The sequence below is a fragment of the Callorhinchus milii genome, unplaced genomic scaffold (assembly GCF_018977255.1).
Source record: "Callorhinchus milii isolate IMCB2004 unplaced genomic scaffold, IMCB_Cmil_1.0 Scaffold23, whole genome shotgun sequence".
In the NCBI taxonomy this organism is placed as follows: Eukaryota; Metazoa; Chordata; class Chondrichthyes; order Chimaeriformes; family Callorhinchidae; genus Callorhinchus; species Callorhinchus milii.
The window spans coordinates 2,213,449-2,229,776 of record NW_024704764.1 but is presented as its reverse complement, the minus strand read 5'-3'; the positions used below and the strand labels follow the sequence as shown (position 1 = coordinate 2,229,776).

The following is a 16,328-nucleotide window of genomic DNA, read 5'->3' as shown; positions in this document are numbered from 1 at the left end:
CGCAGGAAAGACGCAAGGGTTTGATATCATTTTCTCTCTCACAAACACAACCACAACTCTTGGTTTGGAAGCTGCTTGACATGAACTTCAACTTGTGGTACACATTTCTCAACAATGAAGGCATCATAAAATATTAACAATAATAATAGTCCTTGCATTTGATATAGAGCCTTATCACCTACTGACAGGTGGGTGACTGACAGAAATTAGTATCTAAATATATTTTTTATCGTTTGTTGGACAGTAACAATAACAAATAGGTTTCCTGAAACAATTTACCATAGAAGTTTACCATAACTTCTCTGCTTTTTATTTGTATCCCTCTGGAAATGAACCCTGATGCCTGGTTTGCCTTTTTATGGCCTTATTAACCTGCATTGTTACCTTTAATGAATTGTGTACCTGTACCCCTAGATCCCTTTGCTCCTCTACCCCATTTAGGTTTTTATTTTCCAGGATGTATGTGATTTCCTAATTCCTTCTACCAAAATGAACCACCTCACACTTTTCTACATTTGAATGCATTTGCCATTTAAATGCCCATTCAGCAAGTTTATTGTTGCAGTCCTCCTCTGTATTAACTACTCCTCCCAATTTGGTATCGTCTGCAAATTTTGAAATTCTACTGCTGATTCCTGAGTCCAAATCATTAATGTATATTATGAACAACAGTGGTCCCAACACCGATCCTTGTGGAACACCACTGCCCACTCGCACACTGACCTCTTCATGGTCTCTATGCTGTTCCAATGAAACACAGTACAAGCTCGAGGAACAGCACCTCATTTATCTGCTGGAGAACTTACAGCCCTCTGGCCTCAATATTGATGTACCAATTTCAGACCATAACAGCTCACCTACACCCTCCCCCTCTGCTGTGACCATTGCCACATCATCTGGGTCCCAGGCACACCTTTTCTCTCTCTGGTCTGCATATTTTGTTGCAATTCCCACCCCACTTTGTTTTGCATTATTATCACCGGATTCCCTTGTTTTGTTGCAATCCCCCACTTTGTTTTACATCATTAACACCTCTTTAACCCATCATCCCCTGTCCTCGTGCCCATTTTCTCCTTTGTCTTCCTTGCCCTTCCTCCCCCCTCTGTGTTAGGCCTTAAGAGCCTCTGCCTCTCAACATGCCTTAGTTCTGAGGAAGGGTCATCGACCAATGGACATAGACAGACTAGTAAAATGGGAAGACATGTGGCAGATGAAGTATAATGTGGAGAAATGCAAAGTGATGCATTTTGTGAGAAAGAATAAGGAGAGGTAATATAAGCTAGATGGTACAATTGAGGAAACTGTATTTCAGACAGCGAGTAGTAAATGGAACAGGCTCCCTCGGGAGACGGTGGAAGCAGAAAGTGCCGATTCTTTCAAAAGCAAATTAGATAGATTTCTGCAAGGAAATAATATCGTGGGATACGTATATTGTTTGGTCATGACATGTGTATGCGACTGCCAGGCTGGTGGAAGGCGAACTGGATGGATCTTGGTCTTCATTCATCTTACAAATATATACCAGATGGTACAATCTTAAAGGGGGTGAAGGAACAGAGAGATCTGGGGATTCATATAAGTAAATCTTTGAAGGTGGCAGTACAGGTAGATAAAGCTATTAAAAACAGCATTCGAGATAATAGGCTTTATAAATGGGGGAATAGAATACAAAAGTCAGGAATACAAAAGTTATGATAAGCCTTTATAAAACATTGGTTAGGCCTCAGCTAGAGACTGTGTTCAGTTCTGGGCTCCACACTTTAGGAAAGATGTCAAGGCGTTGGAGAGGATGCAAAGGAGATTTACCAGGATGGGACCAGGAATGGGAGACTTCAGTTATCAGGTGAGGATAGAGAAGCGAGGATCATTCTCCTTGGAGCAGAGAAGGTTAAGAGGAGACTTAATAGAAGTTTTCAAAATTATGATGGGATTTGATAGGGTGAATAAAGTGAAATTGTGTTGTTTTCGTTTTGTTGTTATTTCCCTGGCGGGTGGGTCGGTAACCAGAGGACACAGTTTTAAGATAGTTGTCAAAAGAACCAGAGGGAATATGTGGAGAAATTTTTTCACACAGCGAGTTGTTTGGATCTAGAATGTACTGCCTAAAAGAGTGTTGGAAGCTGATTCGATAACAACTTTCAAGAGAGAAGTGGATAGATATTTGGGGAAGACAAATTTGCAAGGCTATGCGGAGCGAGCGGGGAGTAAGATTAATTTGGATAGCTCTTTCAAAGAGTTGGCACAGGCGCGATGGACCGAATGGCCTCCTTCTCTGCTGTATGATTATATGATTCTATGAAGGTTTATCCTCCTGATGTAAAAGGTGCCAGATAAGTATAAACTGTATTTCATTGTTGTGACTAGAATAAGATAAGCAGTCAAACTGTTTCAGGAAACCTGTTTTCTTATTCTGTGCACGATGCAAGTTATACTTAGACACATATTTTGGTCAGTCATGCACATGTCAGTAGGACATCACTGCCTATCTCACCCTAATGTTATGACCTTGTGCATCAGGTATCAACAGAGAGGTTTGTTCCACTGCTGGCCACATCTTCACATTCACACAAAGATAACATCAGATTCCTGTAAATCACCTGCTCTTACAAGAAACCAACTCGGCGTTGAGATGAACCACACCACTTCGTCTTCTTTCATCTTGCAAACCTTACGTTCTTTTGTTGTGTGTGGTGCCTCAGTGTGATATTGTCAGCCCTGTGATGTGGTTCAGTTTCATCAGATTCCTGTAAATCACCCGCTCTTACAAGAAACCAACTCAGCGTTGAAATGAAAGAAATGAAACTGAATTTCTTCACACATAGAGCAGTAGGAATGTGGAACATGCAACCACAAGGCGTTGTTGAGGTAAATAGCATAGATGTCGAATGGTCTGTTTCTGTGTTTTATTCTAATATTCTAATGTATTCTAATGTAATCTACGTTTCGTCTCCCCAAAGTAGAGGAGAGCACATCATGAGCAGTGAATGCAGTAAGATCATCCCCTGTCCTCTACCTTATTTTGTCCTTTGTCTTCCTCCTTGCCCTGCCTCCCCTCTCTCTGTTAGCCCTTCAAAGCCTCGCCCTCCCAACATGCGTCGGTTCTGACGAAGGGTTGTAGACCCGAAACGTTGACTTAACTTTCCGTTCTCTATAGATGTTGTTGACCTGCTGAGTGCTCCCAGCAAATTTTGTTCTGTCGCTTATTTATCAGTGATCACAACATTTTCGGGTAAAGTGGAACGGTACAACAAAGCAACTATTCAACTCAGATTTAATTGTTTTTATTAAGCATGTTTAAAATCAGAATTAATTCTTCACAAGTGCATTTTCAAACTTTTTTTGACGAAATAAAGTTATTTTATACTGCACTTGAATCTCAGTGTCTTCTCTGCCACGTCTGTACAGGCCACTAAGAAATCGAGGAGGATCTTGTCCAGGGCATCGTCTCTGTCCTCTTTGTTCTCTTTGTTGTAACAGGTCACAATGAAAACATGGGGACAGTGGAGAGTAGCAAAATCCTCCTTCAATTGCTGAATGTCCCCTTTGTACTCATCGGCAAATGTTATCACCACCAGTGGAGCAATGCCTGGGAGAGAGAAAGGGCTCGTTGGTAAGAATTGCCTATCAGGGGGAACAATGCCAGTTCATATTCAATTACAATCGCATGAAAACAACCTGGACATAAAATGTGATTCTATGTCAAACGGATGTCGTCACCATTCCGATAATTATCCTCCCTGTAAAAAATCTCCAGTTAAACGTATTATTATTCGGGTTGGGTTTCTCTGCGCCCTTTGGGATTGTGTTTGACAAGCTTCCCGCTGCTTCTCCAACCAAGAATGGCTTCCCATCAATCAGGGCTTTGGCAGCAGGTTATCCGGAGCCGAGTGGTGGTCAGTGCCCTTGAGTACTGCAGACCCCAGATGGCAGCTGCTATCTCTGGCCCCGCACATGTGGAATGTTCCACATTCCCCGGATATTGTATTATTGACTATTGTGGCTGACGTACCTGAGGCGTTGTCCAGCTCTGTGATCAGGTCTGTCATGACAGCCGGGGCTAAGCCACAAGATGCTCTGTGAGGAAATGACATGAAATACCCCTTCAGAATACGGTCGATAAGTGGAATGAAAACTGTAGGAGATAGTTTATACCCAAAGGGTGACAGGCACGTGGATCAAATGACCAGCACAGATGGATTGAGGATATTGGGCACTGGATCATTCCTTTGGTCCATTGATGCTTACATCAGTTTAGAACTCAGCTGAATTATTGGATAAAATGGGAATTGCCAATTTTATTTACCTGCAGGTTGTCTCGCCTAATTTCCTGAAGACATTGCCTGCATTTGCCTTACACAAATGCTCTATGAGGACCAGAACCCTGGTCATAAACCCTGCATGTAATTTGGGGGAATTACCCCCACCCTATGATAAATATCCTTCAGATTCATCTCATGAAGTAAGGTTAACAACTGTATACAGAGTTTCAGAAATAGAAATCTTAGAGGTGTGATTGAAAAAGTAATCTCAGAATTTTGGGGGGTCAACCGGGTGTCTGATACTTGTGGAAACCCATCACTGTTCTTAAGAGTATCCAACCCAAACTGAGAACTCCATGGAAATCTTGCACATGGAAATTCTTGAGATAGATTTTTGGAATGGAATGCTCTCTCTCTCTCTCAGGGGATGCATCCTGCTTATCTAATTCCAGAAAATATTAGGCGCAGGTCGGCAAGAGCCAAGGCTTGAGGGCCCCAGAATATGGTGTTGGGTGAATTGCTGGAATCCAACCAGTTAAAACCACATTGATAGTGGGGTCTGGCAAGCTTTCTCACTGCTTGTCATGGAGTTCTGTAGTGTATTGGTTCGAACACTCACCTCGAAAGCAAGAGGACCTGGGTTTGATTCTCAGGCAGGGCGAAACTTTAGACAAGTTTCCTTACTCCACACGCTTCTATTTACCTAGCTATAAGTAGGAACCCGGTTGTTAATTGATTAGCGGATTGTTTGTCCGGGGGAAGTAATCCCTTCAGATAGATAACTAACTAACTAACTAACCAACCAACCAACCAACCAACCAACCAACCAAATAAACAAACAAACAAACAAGCAAATAAGTAAGTAAGTAAGTAAGTAAGTAAGTAAATAAATAAACAAACAAACAAACAAACAAACAAACAAATAAATAAATAAATAAATAAATAAATAATAATTTGGTCACTCAATCCACGATTGTTTGTGGGACACAGCTGTGCGCAACTGGCTGCCACATTTCGCGCACAAAATATACAACCAATTCACTGTACAGTATATTCTGTGAAGCACTTTGAGACATCTTGAAGGTGTGATACGTTGTTATATCACATGCAAGGATTATTACTGTTAATATTATTATTATTATTGTCCAGCTAGGGCCACCCTTCTCGTTAGGGCTTTGGCTTGCAGGGTTAATCTCAGAACAATACTATGACGTGCCAAGGCAGCAGGGCAGGAGGGCACAGGGTGAGAGCAATGGTTAGAACAGACGTAGAAAGGCTGAGATCAGAAAGTCTTCTTTACTGGGGAACTTCTCTGGTTACATGTTCCTAAAATTTGATGTTAAAGTGTTCAGCAACATTATTTAATTAATTTAATATTATAGTGTTTAATATTATAATATTTACTTACTTAAATACAATGACTGGCACAAGCAATACATCTGCGTCACTCCACACAAAGCAATCCTTCACAAAAGACCAAAATCCCTTGTCCCAGATCACCTCCTCTCCAGGCTTACGGTACCCACCTGAGAATGGTTAATAACAAAGAAAATCATAAAGACATCTATTTACAGCATTCATCACCTCCCTCTCCCCATCTTCCTCACCACCAGTAACTTACAATGACTAGGGGTAGAGCCCGGTACTGTCCTGCTCTGTATGTGTGTTTGAGTTTGTGTGTGTGTTCAGGTGTTTGTGTGTTGATTTGTGTGTTTCTGTGTTTGTGAGTGTGTGTGTGTCTGTGTGTGTAAGTATGTATGAATGAGTCTGTCTATGTGTCCCTCCCTCAGACTCACCTGTCATGTCTAACCTCATACTCACCGAACCAGTGTGCAACCTAGGCATCAGATTCAACTCACAACTGCCCTTCCTTCCCCACATCCAGTTCCTGAGCAGGACCACCTTCCTCCGCCACATTACCCGCCTCTGACCGTACCTTACCCCAGACGCAGCCGAAATGCTTGTTCCTCACCTCTCGACTCAACTTTTCATGCTCTCCTTGCCGATCCCCCCAGCTCCACCATGCACAGAATCCAGCCCAAACTCCGTCACCCGCAAACTTACCCATACTAAACTCCGTACCCCATCACACCAGTTCTAGCCAGGCTCCACTGGCTCTGTATCACTGAACGGATCAATTTCAAGACACTCTTTTTCAAATCCCTGGAACCTCCCTATTTCTCCGGCCTGCTTACCCCCAACTGCCCGCTGCCTCAGCTTGATTGGCTCGGTCTCCTGCATGTTCCTCATGCCCTCCATTTCACCATCGGTGGCTGCGCTTTCAGCCACTACACCCCAAAACTCTGTCTATCCGTTCGCCTTGCCTCCTCATTCCACATCTTCAGATCGGGTCTGATCATGCCTAATGTCACCTCTCCCCTCCCCCCGGCTCGGTGTTGTGCTCCGCCACTGTCAAGTGGTTTGAGATGTTACCCTGCCTGAGGAGCGCTATATAAATACAAGTTGTTGTAATTATTTTTGTGAGTGTGTGTGTGAGTGTGTCTGTGTGTGTGAGTGTATGTGTGTGTGTGTCGGGGGAAGGAGGGGAGGCTGCGCACCCAGGAATGGAGTCTGAATTAACTGAGACAGTTTTTTCCGCAGTAAGTTAGGAAGTTAACAATCAGTAAATAAATTAACACTAACACTGACACATTTGTGTCCCAGCTGAGGTCAAGATGGTCACACATTCCATGCTGAGCAATGGTTATGCCTGGAATTTTGCAGGGAGTTCATGGTACCTGCCATCGCCAAGTGGAGGAGAGGTAAGCACGGTCTCCTCGGAGCTGAACTGGCTCCAAGCTGACATGGTTAGCAATGGAATATCAAAATCAAGCCAGCCCTCTGTGGCGGTCTCAGTAATCTGGTTCCTGAGCCAGATGGGTCTGCAGTATTACAGGGCAATGCTGATGACAGCACAGCCCAGCCTGGCTCATAGACAAGACTTGGGAGAGCAGACCAGTCACTGGGGGCAGGAAGTCATCCCACTCAGCTCCATGACCCCATCTCCCCCATTCTCACCGACTCTATTAGCTCCCTAACCTTCAGAGGATCCAGTTCAAAATCCTGGTCCTCACCTACAAAGCTCTCCACGGTCTCGCCCCACCCTACCTCTGTGACCTCCTAACCCCTTATCAACCCGCCCACACCCTCCGCTCGGCCGGCTCCAACCTGCTCCACGTCCCCCACCCCACCCGCCTCACCATTGACTGGAGAGTCAACAACAACAACAACAACAACAAGATTCCATTTATAGAGCGCCTTTCACGTCAGGAGGAAGTCTTCAGCCGCTCTGACCCCAACCTCTAGAATTCCATCCCCCAATCACTCCGCCTCGCCCCCTCCTTAGCCTTCTTCAAGTCCAACCTCAAGACACTCCTCTTTGGCTATGTCATCAGCCAACCCCCTTCCCCTCCCCTCCCTTTTCCCTCCTGGACCCCTGCTTGGGTTTGAAATTCTGTACACTGTCCAGCGCCTTGGGACGTCCTCCCGACGTGAAAAGCGCTATACACATGTAATCTTGTTGTTGTTGTTAACCCTGGAAGCCAAAGCCCTAACAGAGTGGTCCAAGCTGGATAAGATTGCCAGAGGGAAAGCAATGGCAAGCTAAGTTATTTTAGCTTTTTAGACTCCAGCAGTTACCCCCTCACTCCCCCAATGCATATTCTGCCCTCCCCACCGACCCCACCAAGCCTTGTCTGACACCAACTTGCAAATGACACTCGCCAGAATTAGGTAAGCAGTGTAACTGCCTCCAGGGAGAGAGAGAGAGAGAGAGAGAGAGAGCACACTCCATCCCAGACACAGGGACATTTCTGTATGTAGGTGACACGATTCTCAGTCTGGGTTTGGAGTCTCTTACTCTGGGCGATGGGTTTCCGCGTGGATCAGTGAGTGTGACCCGGCTAATTACAAAAAATAATAAAACTGACATTAACCTGTTTGCAGTTTAATTTCAGACACTGCTTTTCTATCCATGAGGGGTGCCCCAGCGCTGTCCACCATTGAGATGCTTCCTGTCATTGTGTACACATCTCGTCTGGTGGTAACAGTCTGTAACCCACTGCTGGCCCCTGCTCGGTCCCTAAACTCCTCATTCTTCCAGGCGCACAGACACGAGTTGATGAGAGAAGATTTCCCGTGGCCGATAAAACCAATCAGCTGGATTTGCAGCTTCTTCGGAATATTCTTATGTCGAGTGAACAATGAATTCCCAGGAACATATTTCCACATTATTTTCCTGAGCTTGTCCAACTTTTCCGCTAATTTCAACAGGAAGAAAATAAGAAAACAGAAACTGAGAGAAATTGTTAGAAATAACGCTGGCAAGAAAGTTTTTTTTAACACTAAAACAGAGAGCGGGAGAGAGAGAGAGAGAGAGAGAGAGAGAATAATAATCCTTGCATTTGATATAGCGTTTTCACATGTTCTAGACGTCTCAAAGTGCTTCACAGAATATGCTGTAAAGTGAATTGACTATATTTGTGGGCCAATTGCGCACATCAGTTTCCCACAAACAGTCGTGTCAGAGTTTGGAGAGAGAGAGAGAGAGAGGGAGAGAAAGGGAATGTCAGAGCTTAAAAAAAGTGAGGGAGAGAGGGAACATCAAAATCTGAAAAAAGCGGAGAACGTCAGAGTTTAGAAACAGAAAGAGGGAGTGTCAAAACTTAAAGGGAGAATAATCATAATAATCCTTGCATTTGATATAGCGCTTTTCGTGTCTTGTCGATGTCTCAAAGCGCTTCGCAGAATATACTGTAAAGCGAATTGACTGTATACTTTGTAGGCGAAACACCTAAAAGTCAGAGTTTGAAGAAAGAGGGAGAGAACGTCAAAGTTTGGAGAGAGAGAGAGAGACAGAAGGTCCGAATTTGGAGAAAGAGAGAGAAATTCAAAATCTGAAGAGCGAGAGAGAGAGAGAGAGAGAGAGAGAATGTCGGAGTTTGGAGAGAGAGAGAGAGAGAGAGAGAGATGGGGGTCAAGATTTGAAAAGAAAGAGAGAGAAAGAGAGAGAGAGAGAGAGAGAGAGAGAACCCTTCTGATCTGGTAGGAAAGTTGGGTGTCCAACTTACCCATGTTGAGCGACGACTGGCGTTTCTGATGGGAACGGTGTACGGTGTGTAGTGACTGGCGCACAGTCACTTTATATGCATCCACAGCAATAACCTCGCCCCGCCTCCGCACAAGTCGGAGTGAATCTGTTAACAGATCCTTGGTGGGTTTAGGAGGGTTTAGGAGGGTTCCTCACAACATCTCAAGACTGCTCTACCAGCTGAACATCCATCCCTCACGTCCCTCTGGATCCCAACCCACCGCCTGAACATGGGTGAGCTGATGAGATTTTTGTACGACTAATATGATTAACTGTGAGCTGATGAGGTTTTGCTGCGGAACCCCATTGCAATTGCATTTGATGGTCGAAACCAAAGCAGGAAAAGATGTGGTGGGCACCAAAGTCGAGTGCAAGGGGTTAAAATGACACGGTGACATTTCATCAATAGTGATTTATATTCACTTCACAACTTAATAGCTGTTAAAATCTGCCAACGGAGGGTTACAAACCACTCCAGTTAGTAACTGGGCTCCTGTCTCTCTCTCTCTCTCTCTCTCTAAACTCTGACAAACTTTTATTTCGAGTTATTTCGCGACACCTCTCTCTCTCTCTCTCTCTCTCTCTCACACACATTCTTCAAACTCCCAACGACAAACTGTGACAGAGCTTCGTTGATCAGCGTTATCTGCGACAATCTTTCCCTTTCTTTTTTTTTTAACCCGTTACTCCTCGTTTTCTTCCTGTCGAAATGAAGGGGAAAAGTTGCACCAACTCAGGAGAACGATCAGTGAATACGTTCCCGGGAATTCGTTTGCAACTGGAAATGATTCTCTTCCGAAGAAGCTGCAAATCCAACTGATGGGACTTGTCGGACACGGGAAGTCCTCCATCATCAACTCGTGTCTGTGTGTGTGGGCGAACGAGGAGTTTAGGGACAGAGTGGGGACCAACTGTGGGGCACAGAGTGTCACCACCAGACCAGATGTGTACACAGTGACAGAGCACATCTCAATGGTGGACAGCGTTGGGATAATTGACCTGAAGAGGGTTTCCCTGACTCAGTTTAACATACAAACAAGTAAGTCCATCATTGTTATCATCATTATTATTATTATTGAAGTCTTCACAACTACAGACACTCATTTGTCCTGTAATGTATTGGTTATCGCCCTCGCAAGCGAGATGACCAGGGTTCAATAATTCCAGGTGGGGGAGAAACCTTTGCCAAGTTTCCTTACTCCACACACACACACATACTCACCTCTCTTGACCAGCAATAAGTAGGACCCTGGTTGTTAGTTCTTTGGCGAATCGTTTTCCAGGGGTAATAATCACTTAAAACAAAAAGTGGTCTCTCAATCCATGGGTCAGTATGTGGGTGGTGGAGTTTTGAATAAGCTGGATCTTGCGAATGGTGGAGCTGGGGTGAGGAATGCGTTGGAGTAATCCAAGCGGGAGGTGACAAACACATGCACGGGGGTTTCAGCTGCATTTGGGGTAAGGTATGGTTGGAGGCGGGCAATGTGGCGGAGGTGGAAGAAGGTGGTCCTGGTCAGGGACTGGATGTGGGTGAGGAAGGACAGCTGGGGGTCGATCCGGACGCCTAGGTTGTGCACTAATTCGTTGAGCCCAGGGAGGTTGAGGAGTTTGGATCGGCAGAAGTGAAGATGTTGATGGGAGCCAAGGAGTATGGCTTCCATCTTGTCCATTACACTCACCCAGGCCTTGATGTCTGCCAAACAAGCTGATAGAACATCGGAGGACCTGGTATTGGTACTGGAGGAGGCAAAGTAGGCACAATATGTCATCCGCAAATATGTGGAAGTTTACCCTGTATCTGAGACGCCCAGAGGGAGCATATAGATAAGGAAATGAAGAGGCCAGGACAGTGCCCTGGGGTACCCCCGCAGGTGACCGGATGGGGGCGGGAGGAGAAACCATTTGCTGAGATGAAATGGAGGCGGTTGGTTAAGTAGGACTCATGCAAGTGCAGTTACACTAAGGTAGATGAGGGAGGAGAGCCGATGGTCTCTTCGATTGTATCGAATGTGGCAGAGAGATCCAGGAGGACGAGGAGGCAGAGGGAACCCTGGTCACAGATAGAGAGAATGTTGTTTGTGACTTTGACAAGCGCTATCTCTGTCAGATTCAGGGATTATTATTATCATTATTATTAATGAGAGCCTCTGTAGGAATTTACACCCCTCTCCCTGGCTCTGACACTCTCTCTGGAACGGGGAGACCAGAACGGTTTAAAAACCCTTTAAAGCTGTTAATTTTTTTTCATATTTTCTTTGTCATTAATGATTCTCAGGTGGGGAGCAGAATCCTGGAGAAGGGACATGGGGGATAAGAAATTTTTTACCATCTTGGCTCAGGCAAACATCTTCTGTACGACCTGAATCTAAAGATTCCGTAATTTCCATTGCTGTCATTGTTTTCAAGTAAGCACATTTAACTATTTCATTTTTGAGTAGTCCGACGTGTAACTTTAGATATATAGGAATTAACAGGACCAGAAAAGAGCTATGTAGAGTAGTCCATCTTCAGAAACAACTTTGGTTTCAAATACCAACATCCCCTTTATCCTCAAACTACCCATCCAATTTCCTGTGGAAATTGCCACACTATCTGCCTCCATCATGCTCCCTAAGTCAACCTTCTACATGTTAGCCAGAACCTGTATGGAGAATCACAAAAATTTACAGGACAGAAGGATGCCATTCAGTCATCGAGTCAGAGCAAGTATTCATTCAATCTCAATTGCCTCGCCCTATCCCCAAACCCCTTCAAGTCTCCATCTCTGATAGACCTGACCACTTCCCTCACAGTGGTAGCTCTCTCACTTCTGAATCAAAAGGTTGTGGGTTCAAACCTTTGAATCACAATGTCTAAGCTCCGATGCAGCTCTGTCAGCAGGGGGTCAGGGGCGGGGGGGAAGTGGGCGCTGTCCTTCAAATGAGATGTTAAACTGAGGTCCTATCTGCCAGGTGGACGTTAAAGATCCCATGACACTATTCAAAAAGAAATGGAACTTTCTCTCTCTCTCTCTGTGTCCTGGCCAATAACACCTCAGGTAAAATTGATCGCTCACTCCATGTCTTTTGTGGGACACTGCTTTACGCGATTGGCTGCCGCATTTTGGCCATATAATACAGCCAAACCACTTTAAAGTATAACCTGGGAAGCGCTTTGAGATGTCTTGACCATGTGATAAGGTGCTATATCACGTGCAAGGATTATTATTATTATTATTGAGACCACAATGGACTCAGCCTCCAAAATCTTGCTTGACAGAAAATGCCACCTTTCAAAAACTCTCTGTGTGAAAAACAAGCTCTGCTGAGCTCTCCTTTCACTAGCACAGAGATTACAGACCAGAATGGACCATCGCTTCATCTCACTCTCCATCCAACTCCCTACAGGATTCAGTCCATGTCTTTATCCCTGAATCCATTTAACTTCCAGGAAGTTCTCCAATTCCTTTTGAAGTATTTTGTAGTTCCTTGTTCCACCACCTGTGCTGGTCATTTGATCCACGTGTCTGTCACCCTTTGGGTATAAACTATCTCCTACATTTCTCATTCCACTTATTGTCTTATTCTGAAGGTGTATTCTATGTCATTTTCTCATAGAGCATCTTGTGGCATAGCCCCGGACAGCACGAAAGGCCTGATTGAGAAGCTGAATAAAACCTTAGGTAAGTCAGCCACAATAATCAATAATCCAAGTATCGGGGAATATGGAACACAGGGATGTGCAGGGCCAGAGATAGCAGATGCCATCTGGACACTGACCACCACAGACAAGACCAGGTCGGCAGGACTTGGTGGGAGCAGACTGGTCACTGTGGGCAGTGATCCTGTTTGGAGAAGCAGCGGGAAGCTTGTCAAACACAATCCCAAAGGGCGCAGAGAAACCCAACCCGAATAGTAATACATTTTACAGGAGGTTTTTTACAGGGAGGATAATTATCGAAATGGTGATGACATCCATTTGAAATAGAATCATATTTTATGTCCAGGTTGTTTTCATGCGATTGTAATTGAATATGAACTGGCATTGTTCCCCCTGATAGGCAATTCTTACCAACGAGCCCTTTCTCTCTCCCAGGCATTGCTCCACTGGTGGTGATAACATTTGCCGATGAGTACAAAGGGGACATTCAGCAATTGAAGGAGGAATTCGCTACTCTCCACTGTCCCCATGTTTTCATTGTGACCTGTTACAACAAAGAGAACAAAGAGGACAGAGACGATGCCCTGGACAAGATCCTCCTCGATTTCTTAGTGGCCTGTACAGACGTGGCAGAGAAGAGACTGAGGTTCATGTTCGGTGAAAATAGTGGTATGAAATTAGCTTTACCTTCTATCTGTCCAGACCTAACACTACCATCAGCCTAACTGCTCCTCTCTTTCTCCAACACTCACTATACAAATGTAACCTGTTGATGTTGTAACACATACAGAGCTGGACGCAGTAACGATAATAATATGTCGAATTCAAGATCCTCATCCTCACCTACAAGGCCATTCACGGCCTCGCTCCCTCCTACCTCTCTGACCTACTATCCCCCTATGTACGTGCCCATACCCTCCGTTCCTCTGGCTCCGGTCTGCTGCACACCCCCCGCCCCAACCGCCCTACCATCGGTGGCCGGGGTTTCAGCCTCTCAGCCCCGAGGCTCTGGAACTCTATCCCCCAGTGCCTTCTCTGCTTCCTCCCTTTCCTCCTTCAAGGCCGGTCTCAAGACCTTTCTCTTTGACCGAGCCTTCAGCTCCCCTCTCGACTCTCTACCCCTTCCTCGCTCCCTCCCTTCTCTCTCCTCACCCTGACCATTTCCCCCCTGCTCGGGTCCTAACCCAACTGTACAGCGCCTTGGGACGTCCTCCCGACGTGAAAGGTGCTCTATAAATGGAATCATGTTGTTGTTGTTGTTGTTGTAATAACTATCTTACATTTGACCCAACGGCTTTCAAGTCAGGAGACATCTCCAAGCGCTTCACTCTGTACACTGTAAAACACACATTATACAACAACTTGCATTTATATAGTGGCCTTCACAGGTAGCATCTCAGAGAGCTTGACGGTGGCATAGTCTGACTTGAAAGACGGGTCAAGTCGGAGTGATTGAGGGAGAGAGTTCCAGAGTTTTGAGGTGTAGTGGCTCAAGACATGGCCACCGAGGGTGGAGAGGAGGGCACGAGGGATGAACAGGAGGTCGGAGCTAGCTGAGCACAGGCAACAGGTGATGGAGTGGGGGGGCAAGCAAATTGGATAGGTAGGGACGTGTGAGGCCATGAAGAGATTTGAAAACGAGTGAGAGGATCTTGAAATCGATCTGTTCGGTGATTGGGAGCCGGTGGAGCCTGGTGAGGACTCGGGTGATGGGTTTATGGAGTTTTGTGCGGGTGAGAATCCGGGCGACGGAGTTTTGAGTTAATTGTATTTTGTGTTTGGTGGACCTGGGGAGACCAGCGAGGAGGGCATCGGAATAGTCCAGCTGCGAAGTGACAAAGGCATGGATGAGGGTTTTTACTGCTGTGGGTGTGAGGTATGGACAGAGGCGGGCAATGTGACCCTGGGCTGCAAAAGGAATCAATAGAGTTAGTTCGCTCTCCTGATCACTGTTTATCTCCTGGTTTTAGCAGGGAATATGCAGAATGTTCACAGACACAAGGGCACACCTGCTTTCTCAGTGAGCTCCCCCAACATCGCCCCACAATCCACATCCGCCAAGTCCCCAAGTGACATGTGGGCTGGAGCATCTGCTTCCCAACTCCGTCCACCGGGGAATGAGGATAAGGAACGACCAATGCCAGTAAGGCAGGATTCCCTGGATCCAAATAACCCTATATTGAAGATTTTAGAACGCATTTCAGATCAACTGGAAAGAATCGAGAAGGCTCTGGAAAGCGAGATTGAGCCTGGGATTGGGGGCACCCAAACAATCCGTTAGTCTCTCAGTTTCTCTCTCTCTCCATCTCTCTCTCTCTCTCTCTCCCTCTCTCTCAGTCTCTCTTTCTGAGCACGGAAACGTTTAGCTCAACTGGTCTGAGCCTTGTTTGTGCCACACACAAGCCTCACATAACATAAGCCTCTACTATTCATATTCCCTTCTCCCCCATATTTCTCTGTAAAAGTGTCTCTTTCTCTGTCTGTCTCTTCTTCTCTCAGTTTGTCTCTCTTTCTTTCTGTCTCCTAACCTCCCTATAATCTCTCCTAACCTCTGACATTCTATGCTGTTGGAGATTTGGAGAAAAAATGGTTTGAGCGAGTGGGAGACTGAAGAGAATGAGAGATTGCGGTTTGTGTAAGATGCTGTTTGTGTAAGATAGTGTCTGTCTTTCCCTTTTCTGCACATTGTTGTGTTTTTGCAGATATTTGGTTTCCGTCTCTGTGATTTCTCTGATTTGGGGAAAAAATTGGAAGAAAAGTTATGAAATCAATCAACAAATAAATAACTAACACTTGCAACACGAGCCTCTTTGCAAAGCTTCCCTCAAACGAGGGGCCATTAGTTGGAACCAGTCAGGAGCAAGAAATTAATTCAGAGTTGATGATCAAGGACACGACAGGACAACAGCGCCTGTAATACACAACCTCGTCCACATGGCGGCGCTGTTGTACTATGCAACCGAGCCCCTCTGATCCGATTGCTGTGCTGCAGCGCCCCCGTGTGGCCACACAGGTGAACAACACCTGCAATACCCCTGAGTGGCCACTGTAGGGCAGTGTCTCATCACTTATTTCACCAAAGCTCTCATTCTCAACCCATTTTGATGAATCCAGTGCATGTGATTCAATCCATATCATCTTCTCATCCAACAGTAACTCACACTGGTACAGATCAGGGTTTGGAGACAGAATAGCACTCTCTTTACACTGTCCGTCCACACTCCCAGGTCAAATTACAGCCCACTCAAAGATCCGCTGCTTGTCTTGTGACCGAGCGTTTCAATCAAGTGTGGTGTTTCATTGGTTCATTCATATTTGCGTTGGTACCCGTCGCCCACCAA

General features: G+C 45.4%; 2 protein-coding genes across 3 annotated transcripts; one reads left to right on the top strand and one right to left on the bottom strand.

Annotated features, from left to right (window-relative positions):
* Positions 1-3,265: 3,265 nt before the first annotated feature.
* LOC103185698 lies at positions 3,266-9,429 on the bottom strand. Its single transcript, XM_042343403.1, has 5 exons — positions 9,329-9,429; positions 8,195-8,518; positions 5,668-5,785; positions 4,010-4,074; positions 3,266-3,586 (listed from the first exon to the last, which is right to left on the bottom strand). The coding sequence occupies exons 1-5, from the start codon at positions 9,330-9,332 to the stop codon at positions 3,354-3,356; spliced, it is 744 nt and encodes a 247-aa protein (XP_042199337.1). The 5' UTR covers positions 9,333-9,429; the 3' UTR covers positions 3,266-3,353.
* Positions 9,430-9,493: 64 nt separating this feature from the next.
* On the top strand, positions 9,494-15,786 carry LOC103185699. 2 transcript variants are annotated; one of them, XM_042343402.1, is made up of 6 exons: positions 9,494-9,582; positions 10,064-10,387; positions 11,624-11,753; positions 12,945-13,009; positions 13,423-13,656; positions 14,961-15,786. In XM_042343402.1, the coding sequence occupies exons 1-6, from the start codon at positions 9,579-9,581 to the stop codon at positions 15,266-15,268; spliced, it is 1,065 nt and encodes a 354-aa protein (XP_042199336.1). In that variant the 5' UTR covers positions 9,494-9,578; the 3' UTR covers positions 15,269-15,786. The 2 variants fall into 2 exon arrangements, with proteins under 2 accessions (XP_042199336.1, XP_042199335.1); XM_042343401.1 differs by having other exon boundaries at positions 14,958-15,786.
* Positions 15,787-16,328: the final 542 nt, after the last annotated feature.

Bases quoted from the DNA above. Each gene is read 5' to 3' on its own strand.
- LOC103185699 (XM_042343401.1), top strand. The intron at 10,388-11,623 runs GTAAGTCCATCA...AATGATTCTCAG, and splicing joins TCAGTTTAACATACAAACAA to GTGGGGAGCAGAATCCTGGA. The intron at 13,657-14,957 runs GTATGAAATTAG...TCCTGGTTTTAG, and splicing joins CATGTTCGGTGAAAATAGTG to CAGGGAATATGCAGAATGTT.
- LOC103185698 (XM_042343403.1), bottom strand. The intron at 5,786-8,194 runs GTTAATGTCAGT...AACCATTCTCAG, and splicing joins TGAAATTAAACTGCAAACAG to GTGGGTACCGTAAGCCTGGA. The intron at 3,587-4,009 runs GTACGTCAGCCA...TCTCTCTCCCAG, and splicing joins AGAGCTGGACAACGCCTCAG to GCATTGCTCCACTGGTGGTG.